Genomic DNA, 21271 nt, shown 5'->3' on the forward strand with positions numbered 1-21271 from the left:
ACCTCATTTTGAATTTTAAAGATGAAAATAAAACAACGAATAATTATCATTTTAATGCGAGAATTTCCAATAAATTTTCAAAATCTAATTACAATACATAGGTAGTAGGTACATAAATGAGTTATGAGCCCTAAATCATTCATTCGCCAAATTAACAGTCAATATTTAGAAAACTTTTTAGAAAATTCATCGAGTTCAATTTTTTTTCTCGATAGTTCTTTGATTATACTGCTCAAAAATTAATATCAATGCAATGCAATTTTGCTAAGTACGATTCTACAAACTAAACCTACCTACTGAAAAATCACTTCGTAAGCATAAATGGGCACATAAAAACCATAGGCACGCAGCAAAATTACAACAAAACATGAAGCGAAAAAATCAATTTTTCATTTTCAATTATTTATCTAATAATGAAAAATAAGAATGAAGACGTATTCTTCGCTCACATTTGCCATTCTAAAAAACAATATTTTTATAGTCCATTTGTCCATTAATCTACGAGTACATACCCAATTTGTAAGTAGCTATGGTACATACCTATTTTTTTTATTTAAATATCGAAGCTTTTTTGATGCTAAATGATTTTGTAAAAACAATCCATGAATAATCTTACGATAAGAACGACAAAATCTTAACAACTTGGAAAATGGATGAAAATTGGCGTATCATGCAAGTGCGGTTTTTAATTAATCTTCGAGTTTCTTTCTCAAGGAAAATTTACAAAAATGTTACTCCGCGCATCGTCAAAATTCATTATTCATACGCGTAGGCTCATTTTACACGTTTGTTTCAAATCAAGTAACTTCATTTGAGAAATTAACGCATCAGTGTGTTTTGGGTACTAGCTTTACTTTAAAGACAAAAAGCTACAAAATTACCAACTTGGTTCACATGCGGGCAGTTCTCAAGTAGATATTCTGTTGAGTCAAAATATGATGAAAGTTATGAAGTTGAAATGAGTACCTACACCGTGTAGTTTGGTAGATTAATAAGTAGGTAGGTAAGCATTTAAAAATAAGTAACACAGTTGAGTTCTTTTTATAACAAAATGCATACTTAGACATTTATAAACTTCAATTCATACTTATTTCCATTTTTTTACGTACAAACTTACACGTGATACAAATTGGAAGAAAAAAATCAGAAAATACCTCTTATTTTAGTGATTCGTTTCATCTTTTTTTTTCTTTTTATAAAGAAAAGAGGTTAAAAACTTGATTGAAGTGACTAGTAAAACAATTTCACAAATTGAATAGGTACCTAGACCTACACCGTACACGAAAATGTATCGGATGGGTATTACGCTAGATAATCTTTCTTTCGTTCCTTTTCCCAATCATCTACTCCTTTCATCAAAAATTGAAGCGTGTAGTAAAAGTTCAAAATTGTCTAATTTAAGAAAAATAATAATTTTATCAAGTTTCATTTCAAACGAACAGCGCAAAAAGAAGTTCAACTGTCGACTATCTTCTATATAGGCGGCAGAGATGATGATGGCCCGAACTCGGCCCCGGAAACTCCCGATTAGGTATGTATTTTCAATTAACCTGAATGGAAACAGAACCAGCCTGATCCCTTTAACCTTGAACCTAAACCTCGAAACTCAGATCCCAATCTCTGATCCCTGATCTTGATCATTATTCGAGATCTTTCGGGTTCAAAGTCAGAACTGCTTGAAACGAATCGACTGATAAAAACACTGAAACTAGAACCATTTTCAGTAAATTTTTTTGAACAGGGTGGGTCATTTTCACATTTTTTTTTTTTTTTTAAATTTTGGAGCATGAAGACCACAATAATGACCAAATGGGCTCAAATGAACGTGCTGAAAAGTTTAAACCGATAAGTAATTGAAAAATTGAGAAAAAATTGAAATTTACGGAAAGCTGTGGTATGGATGTTAGATCTCTAAAGTTTGAGGGATTGAAATTTTTGGCTTGTTTATTGGACCCCAATCAACCACATAAAAACTTGGATTTTTCCAATTTAAAAAAAAAATGAAAACACAATCTTTTTTATGCATGTACCAGTTGTACCTACATGTAATAGGCGTGTGTTGAAATATTTTAGAAGTACGTAGATAAATACTTGAGTGTAAAATTTGATTTTTTTTAGACTGATTTGTTCCCAATTTCACGACCCTTAATTTTCATGAAAATCTGTAGGTATCCATTCTGTGTGTCTCGACTTCTAAAGCCCAACAAAATTTGTACCAAAATCATCACAAAGAGAAAGAGAATTGAAAATTGAACCTGATCCTGGAGCCTGGACTGATCCCTTATGATCTCAATTGTTGTTAGATCTCGAACCGAGACTGAACCTGAAACTTTAAACCCTGAATCCGAACCGCGACTCTTGATCTAGATCCTTTATATGTCATGACAAAAATTCAACAATTACTTCGAAAATGGTGTCCATCGAAAAGTGACCGATTTCGATGTGTTAACATTTACATCGACACGGCTACGCGGGGCAGTATGCAATATGCATGCACTATGCACTATGCAGACGCGGTCTCCTTCAGTTTAAATTATTGAAGACGAACAGTACTCGTACGAATTTAAAAATTGTTCTTGCGGGCTACTTAATTATTTATTATATCATCGCTTAAATTCCATCCACCACACACCATAAACTTTTATCAAATAAATGATAACGGTTTATAACAACGTTGACCTTGAATTAATACATATATAATCATCAGAGTTTGCAAATACACGCGCAACACAAACGTATGTATACAGTATGTACCTACACCACTTACATACAAGCGAAATATTTGAAACCTGTAAACTTGTCGATTTTATGTAGGTACTTGCGCGTTCGCGTTAGTTACCTTCAATCGGTCGGCTACCTTTTTTTATTCTGCTTCTCGCCTCCTTTTCGTTCCTCATTTACACGTCAATGTCATTTAACAAAATAGAAACACGAATAGGTATATCAGCTAGTGTCAAAGTATTTAAATAACCATACAAATTTTATTGATAAGCAATAATTAATTATATGTATACCTATTTAGTAAATTTTTTCTACAGCAGCGCAACCATAGAGCCTTACCTATGTTTAGATGAAAGTTCAACAAAAACAGCAGGATTTCCGATATAAATAAATTTCCAATTAACCTATCTATTAGTAAAATTTACAGGGCCCCCAGAGTCCCCAGAAACGTCGATTATAGTACATAGCAAAAGCCCAAGAGAGACTTTTCGTAAACAAGAAGTGGGTTGGCGGCATTGATCAGCAGGTTTTGACCAGCGCAGCCAACCCATATTTTTTCATAAAAATTCTCGCCAGCTATGCATGATATTTCTGAGGACCCTGTAAGTATGTATGTTTACTCAGATGGCCCTTATTATATATGCAGTAATACGAAGGACGGTGACTGAGGAGGCATGCTCCAGGAAGAAGGCCATATTTCGAGTAGGAAACCTTAAATAAATTTTCAGCTAGAAGGAGGGTGGAGCATAGAAGGGATTTTACAATGAACAAATAGGCAAAAGTACTCCAATTTGAAATGCTTCAGTTCGTGTCTTATGCAGCTAGGGAACTCACGACAGAGGGGGGGGGGCTCAAAGTGTCTATGAAGAAATTAATCGCACTCCGTACCAAGTTTTTAAGAAATTTGACAGCTAACAGGGTCCAAAGCCAATAGTTCAAAATTAAGACGAATAAAAATGTTCCAGCGTATTATGAGAAATGAGAAAGATAACCGAAACGTGATGAAAACCCCAAAAAAATAATCAAAACAAAAACCTAAATCGAACCTGAAACAGAAACTGTACCACATACTCGTATTTTAGTTCTTCATCTTTTATAACAATAAAGCTCAAAACAAGATCAATCGATCATTTTTGTTCTCATGCCACGATGTCTGCTCGATTACGTAAATCAATAAAAAAGAAATTCAAAACTTACATACTTATAGGCAAACGAAAATAAGAGTTGAAACCAGCGGCAATTTTTTTTTCAAACTGAGTACCTACACAAAACTACAAATTTCTTTCGAAGGTCACATGAACAATTTCCCCAAGGTAGACGACCGTGTAACAGCTTGAAAAAATCGACAAAGACAGACATTCTTTCTTGAAATAAATCTTTTCGAATAAGTAGGTACAAGTGCGACTTTTAGACCAAAAATATCCCATACTAAGGAAGTAAGGATTAGATAGGAACCAAGCGAGAAATGACGATACACATTGTATAGCAGCTCGCGCTCGGTTTCAAATAAGATTTGTGTGCCTATGGATGTACGTAGATGGTACCAAAACGCCACCGAATACGATTACATTGTTTGAAATAATTATCAAAATTTCGCCCGAGGCATTGAAGACTAAAATAATAGACGAGCTAGGTTACGAAACGCTTAGCTTTTCAAGTATATAATGCTGCATACGATGCCAACTTGGAACATAATTAAGAAACACGTATTTGATCACTTTTTTTATCTCTACATCGCTATAGCCATTTTGTTCATAATACTCGAGTACATCGACATCTCATTTCATTTATTTTCATAAAAATACACGTACCAACACCAGCTATTCCCAAGCCGCATACACGCCGCGCTCCGCGCCTCAGCCCACCCTATCGCACAAACTACCATTCTTTTCATGTACAAAAATCAATTTCTTCGTGGAAATTGCCCAGATTTTTCAGATCACGCTTATTTTATTGGTAAAAAGCAGAATACTCTTACAACCACATAATGAAATAAGCATTTCAAATCAAAATACGGTTACACAGGCGAATGGATAAGAAGGGGGAAATACACATGGTAACACGAACGAGAACCCAGCTACTGAAGCACTGATGGATGGATCAAGGTCAACATTAATTTCATAAGAAAGCGTATGCTTTCGTTGTTCTATTTTCAAGTATATGCAAGCGTACTTTAGAAATGAAATAAACCGGCTAATTCTTCTCAACTTTATACCCATCATATCTGATTCATGATTTAAAAATACATTCCACTTTTTTCTCGCTTTTAAACGGTATGAAAAATTTTTTCAATACAGTTTTATTCTGCATTTCAATACAGGTCATTACAGAAAATAGACGATAGGAGGAAAAAAAACTGTTTCTCGATAAATAGCCACGATACAAAAATCATTCTCGAACTCGTTAAATTTTCGCCAAGAAACGCAATTTTCGCTTACTCTTCAAACCGATAAGCGCGAAGAATAAAATTTTTTTATTCGATATCGGCCTATCGAATTTTGAACATATTCTCGTACCATGAATATAGTTTTCGGTATCTTAATTTAAAACGTAATCGAAGCTTCGAACCATTTTCGCCCAAAATCTATAAAAGGATAAAAAATTACTTTTTCGAAACAAAAATGATATTCCCGCCTACTCGTACAGAGGAAAATTCTCAACACTCGTTAAAAATGATGCGAAAATAGAAGTTGGTTTTTTCGACTAAGTATACATACTCGTACAAGTCGTACATACGTACATTCACGAGCAGCATCTAGGTAGGTAGGTAGGTAGGTAGGTAGGTACTAGGTAGTAATGTGGTGTGTCTGTGTACAGGGTGGACAGAAGTATCGTGAACCCGAGAGAAAGTTTTTCATTAAAAATATAGGTTGGCAACGTGAAATAGATGCATATGCTATCATTATTATATCATTCACTGTGACCAACCGAAATATTTTGCAGAAAACTTTTTTAGGGGTTCACGATATTACTGTCCACCCTGTATTATACTATACGGGACTTAAGTTTAAGTCAATGTTTAAGTGTCAAGTGTAATGGATCTTCAAAACAAATGTCAGAAGATTCTGACCAAATTCGATTGGATACCTTAATTCTGAGTTGAGAGATACGTAGACAAAATATTGGCCTTTTGGAGTTGTGCCTGAATGGGAAAACATGAACCCTCAAAAAGGGCAGGAAGAACACAGCCTGTTTTGGAAAAAATCGGATTTGAGATTCCGGTTCAATTGATAAGTTTTTGCTTATTTGATATACATACGTATTTACTATTTATGTACAGTCAAAGCTCGTAAGTACCTAGGTACATATTTATTCAAGAAAAAAATATTTTCAACACACAAATTTTCCCGAAAATGAGCGATTTGAAAATTTATAACCACGAAGTAACCACTATACGTAGCCATAATACGTTTGTTTACGTACTGCAGATTTTCCAAATAAAAACGGTCATTTTGAAAGAATTTTGCTAAAAAGAAAAAAGTCATGTTTGAATTAAAATTCGATTTCGCTTCTATAAAAGCGATAAAATTTGAACTTTCAAAATAAGGACCAAGGGACCATCCTATGTAGGTACTATAACCTCAAGTATGCGTACCTACTGTAGGTTCACCTATAATTCACACCAATAATTGTGCCTTTTTAGAAAAGTTAACAATGTATTGTAATAGTCTAGGTACACACCACACTACACAAGTACATACTAGTACATATATTATCCATGATATAGGCATTAGGCGTAGGTATAATGGTCCGTGATTTCTCGCCGAACACCAGGAGTGAAAAAAATCTTGAAAGTCGATGACCTGTCGTATTGGCGAGCTGTTCATCATGTGGTAAACCGTGTATAAAATTTAACAATACGGAAAAGTAAATTAATAAAGCTTTACATTTCAAGGTTATCTGTAAACAATATTGTAAACGTGTATTCGTCAGTAGTAGGGCTAGTAGGGCGATCACAATTAACTCGTGGATGATGGTGTCGATGTCGGCAGCAAGCAAGAAGTCAAGTCAAACACATGACAGCGGATAACGAAATTATTCTTTTGTGAAAGTAAAATAATTAGTTTACCTTAACAGGTCATTGTACGGATGCTTATAAAACGATACGAGTACTAGCTGACTCTCCGCGGCGCTATGTTTCATCAAATTTCAAAATTTCAAACAGATGGCTATGTATGTATGATGTGCCTATTTCGTAAAGCAACCATTTATCGAATTCATAATTCACCAGGTAAAATAGAATTGAATAAGAAAGTGTGAATGATGAAAAGCCAATTTTTTTAAATTGAATTTTTCAACATTAGTAGTAGGTATCTACTAGGTATGTACAATATCACGCATTTTCAAATCCGCCCCTGATTTTATCAAACGTGTTATCTTTCACAAACGGAAATTTTTTATCGGCAATAATCACAATTACACCCACTATTCGTCATTTACTGAAACGCCTCCATAATATAAATATTTTATCATCTCATAAGGGAATAGAACAATCGCATGACATTTCCAATAACCTTAAAATAAACTCGAAAACAAACGCGACGTTGTTGATTTATTATCATTTTTTCCTCTCTTCTTTTTACTCGTAAACGTAGGCTACTGCTAATCAAATCTGTCACCGAATTTGTTGATACACCCTATCGAGTTTAGTAATAATAGGCATGCCACATTTTTCTAATCGGATGAACGAAGCTCAAGCTTTTCCTGAAACCGTCCCACGAGGTATCTAAACCCGCAGCATGTGTGTATGTGTAACTTATCTATCTACGGCCTACTGCTGCTGTAGCATGCGTGCAATTTTACTCCGATGAGCAAAAAATCAATGAGTGTTTCGCCATGTACCTAGTACCTTTACCTACCTAAAAAATAACGTTATAATTTTCCCAACATGAAAATTGACAATTTTTTAAATAATCAAATTATTTATACTTTACGAATATTTGTGAGATAATTGAATATTTTTACGTAAGTTGGTAAAGATTCTAAATACGATGAAATATTATATGACATTCACTAAACACCACAGATAAAGCTTCCTACATCAAAATGAGTTGATTGAGACTAAAAGTTTTCTAAAAAGTTACCTACTTTCATTATGGTTAACATTTATTCAATTTATACTAGGGGGCTTCGCCCCCTAGGTCGCTCCGCGACCTCGACCCCCAGCTCGCGCACTCGCTTCGCTCGTGCTGCTCGCCCTGGCCCTCGCTTCACTCAGGCCTCTCACCGCTTCGGGGCTCGCTTTTTTCACAATTCACAACTCAACTCATACCCCTGCTCCTAAATGCAAATCAGCTGAAATGTGTCAATAGCAAATTCTACTCTGGTTCTAAAGTACAATGTTTAAAAAATTCAAGTTTGAACTTGGGGTGTTGAATTACTCTGGTATACTTACTGACTTGATAATTATCAACATTTTTTTAGGAGTAAAATTTCTGAAATTCTATATGTAAAATTGGGTAGAAAAATGTTTGAAATTCTACTACAATGATGGCATAAAATGAGTAGGTAGTGAGTATGCTGGAGTAATTCAATCCTATGAAATGAAAATCTGAGGTAGGATAGTCAAATTTGTATCCCAAGTATAGAAAATCTACCAGTGGTTGCTTAGCTAAGGAAGGTACGTGACTTGAGCCACCCCCCCCCCCCGCGAGTGAAAATTAGAAATAATGCACGCAATAATGAACCGTTTTTTGTTTTTTCGACCCATTTTTTTCAACAAATTTTCGCTCTCACTTCACTTGAGCAGTAATTGCACCTTCATTTCCATACAATTTATCATACATTACGAAGGGTTTCCATTACATTACGTCTAATTTCGATTTTTCATACCTAAAAATCTGGTTTTTCCCTCTCTTTGAGAAAATTCTGGCTACACTGTACTGAACCCTTCTTCATCTTCACTTTAACTTTTTTACAAACAATGTTCCACTAAACATTTAAATTTGTGCTGTTGAAATAAAGTCCTAACCCAAAAATGATCTCAAGTGTAGAACCTCCTCTCCTTATTATTTGAACAGACAACAGACACTACATTCCAGTTTTGAAAAAATTAAATACGTACTATAGCAATGAATGTAACTCCCAACACAACAAACAACAACAACATCCCCATCCTCCACGTCACTATGCTGCAGTCACGCCCACTTAGCAACGTTCCGAGTGTAATGTTGCTGGTGCGTCGTAAAACGCGCATTTTTACACAATAGAAAACATGTTTTTTCAATTTTTTCGGCTCTTAGTTTGAAAAATTACGATTTTTTTTCCTTGATGACATATCTACACGTCAAAAGGAACGTTTTAAAAAAAAAATTGTCGAAATCGGTTCGATAGAAAAGGCTGGCGAACTCTATCAAGGTTTCTACTCGAAATCTATTGTTTAAACACAATAGAAAACGTGTTTTTTCAATTTTTTCGGCACTTAATTTTAAAATTTTCGATTTTTTTTCCTTGATGACATATCTACACGTCAAAAGGAACGTTTTAAAAAAAAATTCGTTGAAATCGGTTCAGTAGAAAAGGCTGGCGGACTCTATCAAGGTTTTCCATCAAACATCTTTTAATATATAAGGATAATTTACATGAATTCTCAAAATTTCGTTTTAAATTGAGCTTGGAAAATTTTTCAGAAAAACATCCCAAATTTCCATTAAAATAATCTCTATTCATTTGTAAAATTTTATTCACGCTCGTTTAGTTCATTCGCATCGTCGATTCTGTCACAGTATTTTTCAATACGGTAGGTATATATCGGTTTCAGTTGAAATCGGCGCGTGTATTTTTTAATCCGATAAACGAGCATTATTTTGTTCAAATCAAACGAGAACTAACAACTGACAAGTCTATAAAAATGTGCGCTACTGAAAAAATACTTCGTTTCAAATGGTTAAAAATAACTACCTACATTTAAAAAATTGTCTCCTCAACTTTTCTTTCTAGCCGACGGAGGAAACGAGTTATTACTCTAGAAATAAATATTTTCTTAAGGGATCAAAACTTGAAACGTTTTCAAAAAATGTCATGCAGTGCTCCATTGTTTTGCATAGGTACCTACTACCTAGGTAAATATTTTTTTAATCAAAATTTTGGAATTTTTACGACGAGAGAGAGAAGTGTGAGAATGTTTTTTTTTTACAAGCTGATAATCCCTTTGATTTCATTTCTTTCTCAAATGATAATCTTGTAACAAAGTTTACATCCCTTTCAATATTCAAAAAAAATTTTTTTTTAATTTTTTCGAGAAAATAACAAGATTTTGAAAACATTTATTCGTACGTAAGTACTTACTTACAATTATTCAATCGATGTTTTTGTAAAAATTGCAGCTTATTCTCATTCACTTACAACACTTGCATGTTTTCTCAAGTTTTCTTTTTTTTTTTTGCATTTTTGCATTTTTGATAAGTTTCTTTATTTTTATATTTTTGCTTCGTTCCAGTTAGTTTGTGATTTCTACGAAGTGAAAACTTTCTTGCAAAATAATCTATCAACATACTTAAATGCAGAACAAAATTGTCGAAAAATCGGATACAAAATCCGCTCGGTACTTATTTGTATATACTTAGTACATATTTTGTGATAAGAGGGAGAAATAAAAAACGATACAAGTTTAGTTTATAAACTACACACTAACGTTCTATTTAACTTGGCTCAAATAAAAATACGCCGAAATATTTCGCGTACGTGGAATATTGCAACCTAAAACTCGTATCAGGCAGCAAGCATTATTTAAAAATCGATAGATATAACTTCTTTCACATAACACCAACATCAGATCAAAGTTAGCCGCTATAAATTTCAAATACATTATCTAGAAGAGCTTTCATTCAACGAAGCGTTATGTGTAATGTGTAAATAAAAACCATCTATCTACAAACGCGTCCAATTCGTTTAAAAAACAGCTACCATTGTTAAAGCGATAATCATAAGTTCAACTTGGGAATAGATACGAGGAAATAATATTCGAGGCACCTAGCTACCTACCTATCATGAACTTTCCCTTTTTTTTCAAAAGAAATTGAGATGATGGATTTTTTATATTTTCAGGTGAAGCTGGTTTTATTATAATGTTACTTCGGACTAAAATTCTACATAAGTACCTTTATATAGGTAGGTCTACATGAATATTGGAAAATTAGACCAGAAATTACCGAATTGAAATTAACTGGAAGAAATTGGGAAACACAATTTTGGAAAACTATCACTATCTTACTAACTAGTGAGGTAGGTGGCCTAATAGTTAAAATTCAAAATTGCAGTTAGCTACTGGTGAGTGATGGACATCAACTACACAGTTGATATCGTATCAAAATTTAAGCAAAATTGAAGAATTTTAGTGTTTTCGAACGATCACAATCACATCCCTTACTCGTTAACGAAAAGAAAGTTCTTGGACTTTCAGCCATCAGTCCTACTCAAGCCTTGATTTAAATTTGGAAGGAATCAAGGCTCACCTATAGGTACGTCAACTGTACCTACCTACTCGTATACATGGTAGGTATCTAACGGATTTTTTTTTTTTTGAAAAACACTACTTTCTTTTTTTCAACCAAATTTTTCAGAAAGCTCTCCACTCGATCAACCCCCACCCCCTTCTCCCACCACACACACATTTTAAAAAAATTGAAATTGGAAAAAAATTTACCGACCAAACTGACGAGTGACGACACATAATCCAACACTGTTGACAATTTTTCATGAAAAATGAACAATTTTTTCAATGTTTTGAAGGTTTTAGTTGGGCGTTTGAATTTTTACATTTTTTCACTAAGTATACCTTTTTGACTAAATTCATTAATTTTTCACTACTTTCACTACCTTTTAGATACCCTGCTATACGTATTTATCCAATCCTAGGTCACTCGGAGGAGCTGATAAAATTATAGCAGAAGCTGAGCATAAAAACGAGTTATCTGAAAAACAGCTGAAGACGCGCCCGATTATGCCTTACAGCAACGTTCGAGCAATATTTACCTTTTAAATAAGGAAAACCGACGAATACGAATGCCGAATTGGAATTTAATTTCAAAACCTTAGCTCACGCATGCATAGGCGAGTTGTGCACCTCGTATCTAAATTCTGCTGTCGAAAAGCGTCAACTTAATCCGTAATATATGTTTTCGTGCTCGCGCATTTACACATTTATGATTAACGAATAACCAAAAGTGGTTAATTCGCGAAATTAATTTTATCAAAATGAAACGCTGAAATAACAACCGTCGCGTACAAATAATTATTGCCGTGTTAGCCGTCGCCGCGTGTTGTTTTCATTTGTTAAGTGTGCAAATTTTACACACTCAAACGTTTAGCTGCAACGTTTCCATAATGGCGAAACATCAAGAACAAAATAGCTAAACGTACATAAACGAAACGAAACGCCCTACATGCAAATAAGCATCAACGTCTTACTGCTAGTTTTCCACATTTATCGTGTATATTGCCACTTGCACATATTCAGGTACAACACAACCTACAAAATAGAAATACAGCGACGTACTTCTACCAAAAAAAAAGTTAATTTCACAGGCGATCACTTCAAATCACAGGTAAGTAATCGAATTTAAATAAAACTTTTATCAAGAATCTTGACAATAAAATTGCTATACCTATACTTATTTCTCGCAGTTGATACAAAAATCAAACAGGTAGACGATGGGAACAGTAAAGGGCAAAAAAGCTTGGCAATTTTCGCAAAGCTTCAAACACTTTCATAAAATCTTTACAAATCTGATATTTCTTAATTCTCAATTTGGTAGGTAGCTCATTCAATATTGAACGCACAAAATTAAAACACGACAACTGATTCAACTGAAACCTGCAAAACTTCTAAAAAAAATCGTTCGCGTAGAAATTAAGTCCACGATTGAAATTTTATTGAAGGCACTATATAGTAGGTAATACATAAAGTGTCCATTTCTTTTAAAGAAATGATTTTCTTCGACTTTTTCTCGATTTTGTATGGTAAACCCATTCTAAGTATGAAAAAAATCGAAGATTTCTTATTTTGCTATTTGTATATCGAGTTAATGTTAGTTCGAACTCCGAAAGGGGTTTCAGAGATTCTCAAAATGGCGCAATCCAATTTTTCAAACAAAAAACTGAAAAATTAATGAAATATGTCCAAATTCAAGAGTTGATGTGTTTATCGGCGTTTTTGATGATACGCTGCGGAAAAAAATTTAGAGGGTAGAAAACACACTAAAAAATGTAAAAATAATTTTGTTCACCTTTTTCCAAATTTTTGATTCTAGCTCCTCCATACTGATTTGAATTTTGCAAAGTGGATTGTCGGCCATTATTCTCACTTATCTTCGTCTTCAGACCAAGTTCAAAATCGATCGACTTAAAAACAGCCGGAGACAGCATAAAATTTCAGAAAATCGTGTTGGGGGAGGGGGTGCAGGCCTCGTGAATGTAGATGGGAAACTGCTTATGCTCTCAAAAGTCATCATTCGGTAGTGTTAAACGAGAAATGGCACAAAAACTAAAGTACCTACGAGTCAAAGGCAGTTTCATCCCACTTATTATACTATAGCCTTTTCATGACTTTTCCATTTGCCAGCATGTAAAGAACAAGATCCCATTTTTCAAGAAAAGTATATGTATAACTAAACTCGCTTTCAAAAAAAAAACAAAAACACTTCAATACCAACAAAGAGAACAATAATTCAACTTTTTAAAACAAAAAAAATCAAAATTTTACAACATGACGCTTTTTTAGCCGCCAAAAACTTTATTATAATGAAAAGGTTTAGAACGAGTACAAACGGTTTATAGTCAAGACAACTGAAGATAAGTATATTTCAACTTCGAGGGATATTGACAATGGAGTACCTATCAGCCCTGCATCCAACACCCATCAAAGATAATTATGTAACTTGTCAAATTTACGTTATTTAGGAGGAGTGAGTTATTTGACACACCACTTTCTTTGGCTGCTGCCTGTGAGAAGTATCAATCTGACAATGCACAATGTTGTATACAGTATGTAATGTAGTATTAATTAATGTTTAAGATCAATTCGCTTTAATGAAGGGAAAATCACATCTTCTCGTCTTATGAATTTCGTACATACGCGTACACGATAAATTACCCGTTTCAATTTAATCAACCAGTGCGATGCCATAACGCGTGTCATTGTTGCTTTTATACTTATACGTTGTCTTTCTCTCTTTAGCTACGTATAACATTTCAACGTAATTTTATCAATTTCGCTGATTGCTTTTTCAACTAAACGTCATTTTTATCAGATGTAAGTGTTTCATAATTAACCTGAGACGACGACAAGTATTTGCATTCGATTAGTCATCAACGTTCGAGTGTACCTAGTGGTATATCTGCTTGCAAAAAAAAAAAAAAAGTGCACGAATGCATCTGGAAGGTAAGTAGGGGTACCTAAATGCCTGCTCGTATCGCAGCATGCGTACATATTTAGCTAAGGTAGGCAGAGACTGGCAGAGGTAAAAAACAGCTTGCACTGCATACTTTGTACATGCTATCCCGTCAGTATGAATGTATATGTGCGAAAACTGATATGTACATATTTTGCTCCAAGTTGGCCGACAACGAATTACTCATTATAGTATGTCTGCAAGGTTAACACGTTATAATGTATGTTCTTTCGTGCGCATGTGATTTGTCGAACAATATACATAACTCCACATTAACCGCAATGCGCTCATGTTTAACTCTCCTTATAATACCTAACTGTCGTATGATTGCAAACTGCAGTGAAAAAGTTCACCGAAATACATACTATAAGGGCGCGTAGGGTAAACACTCGATAATTCAAACAAGAAAATGATAAAATACATAAGTATCATCCTCGCGATTTTTAAGAAATTATTAATTGAAAAAACAAGCGTTTAAAATTACAAACACGATCAAAATTACACCAGTGATTACATTTTTTTAAAAATACCGAAATGGGTATGGTATTAGGTAGGCACTCAAATATTGGGTACCTTACCAATACAAGTATAGGTGCAATTCTGCACCAATAATTACCTAGCTCGATCGGCAACTTTACAACAAATTTCAAATTCGTCACCACGACTGTAACATTCCAAATTACAGAAGCACCCGCAAAATAAGTGTACACAGATAGGGCACACAAACAAGGTACATAAGATAAAGTGAACTCGTTTTTGAGCCATTACTCACATTTTGTTGAAAATTTCCAAGGCTGATTCCCTTTCAGCGGCAGGTCGAGAAGGGTTAAGCGTTTAATCATTGCTAAGTATACTTAACCGAAAGAAAAAGAATAACAGTAAAACGAGACGTTCGATGGCTCGGTTTTTCAGAGCCGTTAACTTCCTAAATTGGTTAATGGTTTTAACTAGTTAATTGTGACTTCTAAAGAGTGAGTATCATCTTTTTAAAAAGTCAGACGTGGAATTTTTAACCCGCTATGCATTGCCTTAATTGTTCAAATGTTCGCGTACAGCAGCCGTTATGCCAAGCGATATGTACCCATGAAAATAATTGTTAATGTAGGCAGATTTTTTAATTTAATATTTAATTATTAAAAAATATTCTAAAACGTTCAAAAATATATACATATTTTTTTTCTTCAAAATTTCAATCCATCTTTCAAACGGATTGATATTTGGTACTATTTCTACCAGCACACGTCCTTCCAAGTACGGATGTACCATGCTTGTGCAATCGCATTCAACATTTTTTATCATTTTGATCGTGAAAAAATTTCAACTGCATTAGAAAATCACGAACGAAATCGGCGATTCGGCGAATGATCCCAATGTATTTTGCAACGATAAACACGGAAAAATTCGAATTAAAATGCACACGTCGTGAAAATTTACGTTTTGATGGTTTTCAAGATGAGTTTTATTAATGTATTTTTTATTTACAATGAAGAGGTACACTTTTGAAAATGAAAATTCAAGAAAAACCGGTTCGTGCTTCGTACACGTTACGCAAGAAGGTTTTTACCGCGTTTAAAATTCACTTACATGGGCTACTATAAATTGAGTACTGACCAAGTCGACATAAGGTCACGAGGTAGAAATTTTTGTATTCAATGAAAATAAAAACTTTTCGGGATGGTAATTCTTCAATATCCATGTAGGTAAATATGTAATTAAGTAGGTCCAGGTACCTACTTAATTGACGATACCTATATAGGATAGGTATTATCAGCTTTTGTACCTTATTATCACACCTATAGGCCTACTTGACCTATATCTACGCATGCGAGCCGATAGGTGGACATAACTAGATTTGCAAGTTCCAAGCCGTGTCACCACTAAAGACAGCCACCAATTAGCAATTGATACCTAATAACGATTTTTTGTCGATTCTAAATATTCAAAAAGCACTTTGAATTCCATAATTCATTATAATGACTATTTCAAGTAAATTTTTTAGATATACATTAAATCACTGTTTACTTATTCTGCGTCTAAATTTGCCAATAAAATAAATAAAACTGTTTTTTCATGCATTTTGGCCAGGAAAATGCTCTGAACCGTCGCTGGCAATCTTAAACTCACTGGTTCGCAATTGTCTAACGTATATGCAATGTATGTATGTACTAATGTACACGTACATACATGCACGATGACTGCATAAGTATCATAATATCGGTTGCAGTTTAACCGCAAAATTATTATTTGCATGAAAAAATTGCACGTTACACTCTTTCCTTAAATTTCACGCTCCTTTAATTGATGTAATAATACACATGTAGTAATTCAAAAGTAACCAGCAATGAAATAGTAACGTAATCTTATTGTAATTTCCTTCGGGTGTGTTTCTATCTACCTACCTATCTTTTTCCCTCGATTTTTTTCAGAAGCATACCTATTATTATGCTTCATAGTAAGAAAATTAGTTCATTATAGAGACAGTGGCGTAGACTGCAGGATTTTGCCAAGGAGGGGGCAAATCCTGATTTTTTGGACATGAAAAGTGTAAAATTGAGGTCATTTTTCAGAACATTTATCGAAAAAACATCCATTTTGAAAGTTTTACTTTAAATTTTCACCCGCAAGAGAGCGACAATCGCCCCTAATTGCATGTCTTGGCTAGGTACCCCACTGATTAGAAATATGAGTTTTACTGAATTTTTCAGAACCACTAACAACACAAACTGGCTACTTTTCCAAGCGAAAATTTTGGAATGTAAATTCACTAACTCATATGGATGAACCATTCAACTAGACTAAAATGAACGGAGATGCAACGTGCATGATTTTCCTCTTCCAGATGTTTGACAACCAGACGACAATCTTTATAACTTTGATATTTTAGCAAAAAAAAAAGCATCCAAATTAATTCTTGCTGATAAAATTTTTAAATATGTACCTATTATCTCAAGTTCACATATACACAGACATACCAACGGCACTATTTGGGGAAGAGGGAGCGCAAAATTGGTGACAATTCCAACTAAAATTTCAATGAGACCTTTCTCGCGTCACAAACATATAGCGAAAGAATTCTACTACGTAGACGTACTTCAAGTCACAATACTATACCTACCCTCTTAATGCAATACGAACGGACGAAACTAATGCGATATTCGAAATCTACGGGTTTACCCTAGGCTGTATATACTAGCTATAATCTGTGGACAATTTTTTCGTTCGCTGGAAGCACCTTGTTAATAATTTGTTTTTTGTGCTATGTTATGTAAAAGTGCTGAGCATAAGAATCAGTTGTATTCAATGAAAACGTAAAATTGAACTTATAATCACTGAGATTAAAAATTAACACCGCGCAACCAGTGCAGCCATATAGGTACGTAACACTTAAACGTCACACGATTTTTTGAAATTTGAATAGACATCAACAAAAAGTGCTTGTAAGGTGCGTTAAACGTGAAAAATGAAAAAACTAAGAAAGTTGCATTTTTCAAAAAAGCCCGTAGATTCCGAATTTTCTATGGGTTTGTTCCCAGTATTACAGAAATATCACCATAAGAGCATGAAATTGTGCGAAAATCACGATTTTTGCACATTTAAACTGTTCCTAAGGCCGTAAAAGTGAATTTAAAAATACATAAAATACTTTTTGATTTTTGTTTCCTAGTTTATTTATACTATCGATTAATTCTGTTTGGTGTTTTCAACCCATGGAACAAACAAAAAGTTCAAAACTGTTGCCCAGTGTATCTAATCAATCAGAAATCCCAACGGAGAAAGGGTTTCCTACCCTATCACTCCTATCAGTATTCGATATGTTCCAGTCAAAGTTAGTATAAACTCAAGGTCATAACACCCTTTTTACCCCCCCCCCCCACAGATCCTGATCTAAAAACTCCTAATTGATAACAAATGTGAATTCTAAAAAAAAAATAATAATCTTGATGGCATTTCACATTCTATTTTGATTTTTCTATAGAATCGCACAAAATTTGACTGAATTGAGTTATATCTATAGCCTTATAGGTAAGTAAGTATAGGAACGTGGTACCCAACCCACCACCTAGTTAACTTTTTTCACAGAGCCGTGTCATTAAAATTATAACCACCTATTCTAAAACATATAAATCAACCATATAAAAATGAACCTGCGTCGATAAAAAGACAAATCAACTTCTTACTTCAAAGTCCTCTTTTTACATGGAAAAATTACAACTAAACCGGTTCAACCATTCTCTTGTGAAATAATATTTGAATCAAGAAATAAGCCGATATACATCCAAGGTTTCACGAAACCATATAATACATTTAATGAGAAATCTTTCGAAAGGAAAATCAACCTTATTGTGGGAAAATTCAAAGTAACGTGCAACTACATAATTTAAAACAAGTGTAAAAATGCCATTTTTTCAGAGCTTAAAGGAAAACTGCAGCCAAAAGGCCAGATCCTTCATGCTTTCTATCAGAAAAAGATACATAAGAAAAAAAATGTTAAAAAACGTTGAAAAAAGTAAAAATTATAGGGCAATATGAGTTTTCTCTTTTTCATATTGGATTCAAGTTTTGTGCTAGCAATTATTTTATTCACATCTTCTGCGCTCCTTCACACCCAACCAGTCATCGTTCATCTCTAAACAAATTGCTTTTATTTTCAAGTTGAACCTATCTCATTGGCATCCCCACTTTATCAAGAAATTCTATCCATCCTTTTGGTCAAATTTCATTCTTCTATCGGCGATGTTTTCCCTGATACAATCAGCTCATACTTAATAACTCAGTTATTCGCTTCTCGAGGCGGTGCAACACGCAAGCAAACCATGGTATCAATTAAAATACCAATTTAAAAAAAAAAAAATTGAAAACTTCTTCCGAGTAATAAAACTGTCACAATTAAGTCATCACTGTATAAGAAGTAATAACGCAAACGACATTTTTCCAGCTCGGATTTTTCCCTCCAAAATACATACCTACTACGGTATAAATCTTCAAAATCAATATTACCTACTTATGTACAATTCGAAGCTATGTATAACTAAGTTATCCTTATCACGTATAGGCTAGAAATTGTAAATAGAAAAATTATTACTTACGACAGGATGCGCTGTGGTATACGCAGTTGGATATGGAGTTAAACCGGTAAACGAAGCGTATCTAAGATGAGGATTAACGTTAAAAGAATGATTGGCAGCGGCGGCGGCGGCTGCGGCAGCGGCAATAGGGACGCTGGCTACGTTTGCACTCCAGGTACCTCTATATTGTGGGTTTGCAATCAATCCGGTCGCATTAGGAGCGTAATTGGTAGTCATTATAAATATTTTCGAAACAGTCTTCAGGAACAAATTTGTTGTATTTGACTAAATTTTACAAGACCTTTTTCTGAAATCACAAAAAAAAAGAAGAAAAAAACATTACCCAAATGAAAAACCATTATACGAGCTATTCCGAATATTCCAAGTGTATGTACATATTTATTACGCCAGCATAGTAAGTACTAAAAATTTATACGAGATAAATTTACCATACATATTACACGACTATACGTATTTGTACGGGTTTTTTGGGGTTTGATTGCACTCGTTTTTCCGAGCGGCAAGGCAACACGTACGCTAAATTCTAATTTGATATTATTGAACACCAACCAAAAAAAATAAAAAATAAAAAATCAATATGTGTGTCATTGCAATAAGCAGTACGATATCGGAATACCAAAAAGAGTCGAGGAAATGTACCCATTATAAAATTGATCTATGCAGTTAAACGTTGAAACAGTTATGAACTACCCACTTGTCATTCCAGTTATGGTTATCCTCCTCTTTATGATGCGCTCTCTTGACCACATACCTTTTTTATTCGCTGCTGCATGTTATTTTCTTCCGTTGTTAAACAAGTGAGTAAGTCAACGCCGGTCAATGGCAAATTTAATGTGAAAACGCTAACGTGTATCAGTATAGTATGTAAGTCGTATCACATATCATATCGCATAGCACTACATATTTATACCTATGTATTTTCACGTAACTTTTTTTTTTCTTATTTTTTCTTTCAAAATATTACGCAAGAGTCCATCTTACTATGTACACAATCGCTCTTCATAATTCATAAGTTGTAACGTTTTGTAGTACGCTTGATACGAATTTGAATTTTGAACTGGGTGTAATAAGCCCGAGGAAAAACTAGCAACGATATAGAATGTTGTATCACTTTTGTTCCCATTAAAATTGCAACAAGCTGTGTGCGGTGTTTTGTTCACATGATCGTTCCAGATTGTAAAGAAAAAGAAGAAAAATAATAATAACAACAATAAAAAATGAACGAGACAAGTGTATAGTTACGTGCTACTAGTACAATGTACTCGAATACCCGAAATTTTAAAATGCCTCAGCATCCAATGATCGATACAACAGAAAACAGAATACATATGTACTCGTACGAGTATTAGCATGCTGTACCTACCTACTACCTAGACCTACTCTTGATAAAAATGCGAAATATTTGCAAAAGCGAGATAATGAGATGTTGCCAAGTCGAATGCGACCAATAAAGGAAAATTTTGAACAAAGTGCCGCGTATGGTATTTTACAAAATGTGGACTAATTTCAGACCTAGATTCTACCGAATATACGTACATTCAACAATTTATTCATTTATATCGATGTAAGATTTCAAAATTTAGGATAGTACCTCTCTTCTCCCACAATTTATAGCGTGGCAAGATTGAAAATCAACCCACCTGAAACCAACCCCCGTCTCTTGAACGCTTTTGAGACAAAATATGTATTAGTTTGGTGGCCAAACAAACATTGAAGTGAGAATCAGAGTTCTTGAAAATCTATATTCGGACACCAATCACGCAAAATCTTCATATCAAAATGCAATCCTTTTTGTGGGACGAGCATACATTACCCTTCTTCTTCCACAAAACTACACTCTTCAAACTCGGGAAAGCGGTTCTCGGGCATTGCTCCGAATACACTTTTCCGAATCCACTTTACCCGATACCCGTTACTTGGAATGCACACTTTTATTATAAGAAACCAATCAGAAAACTCTTTTTTTTTCAAAACTGCTGAAGAACCAGTTTTTTTTATCAAATAAATTGTCAAGTCTTTCGTTTTTTCCAAAATTAAAGAAAAAAAAAAAACATTTTTTCATTTTTGGGTCAC

At 34.1% G+C, this 21271-nt stretch overlaps 1 protein-coding gene across 4 annotated transcripts in view; it reads right to left on the reverse strand.

Moving 5' to 3' along the window:
• The window catches only part of shep (alan shepard), a 94461-nt gene that overhangs the window by 24067 nt on the left and 49123 nt on the right, over positions 1-21271 (reverse strand). For all 4 annotated transcript variants that reach the window (XM_065344659.1, XM_065344657.1, XM_065344661.1 and 1 more), the window contains one exon: positions 19199-19484. In XM_065344659.1, the coding sequence (XP_065200731.1) occupies positions 19199-19414 (216 nt within the window). In that variant the 5' untranslated portion in view covers positions 19415-19484. The remainder of the gene's footprint in view (positions 1-19198; positions 19485-21271) is intronic.

This window comes from Planococcus citri, chromosome 1 (assembly GCF_950023065.1).
Source record: "Planococcus citri chromosome 1, ihPlaCitr1.1, whole genome shotgun sequence".
Lineage (NCBI taxonomy): Eukaryota > Metazoa > Arthropoda > Insecta > Hemiptera > Pseudococcidae > Planococcus > Planococcus citri.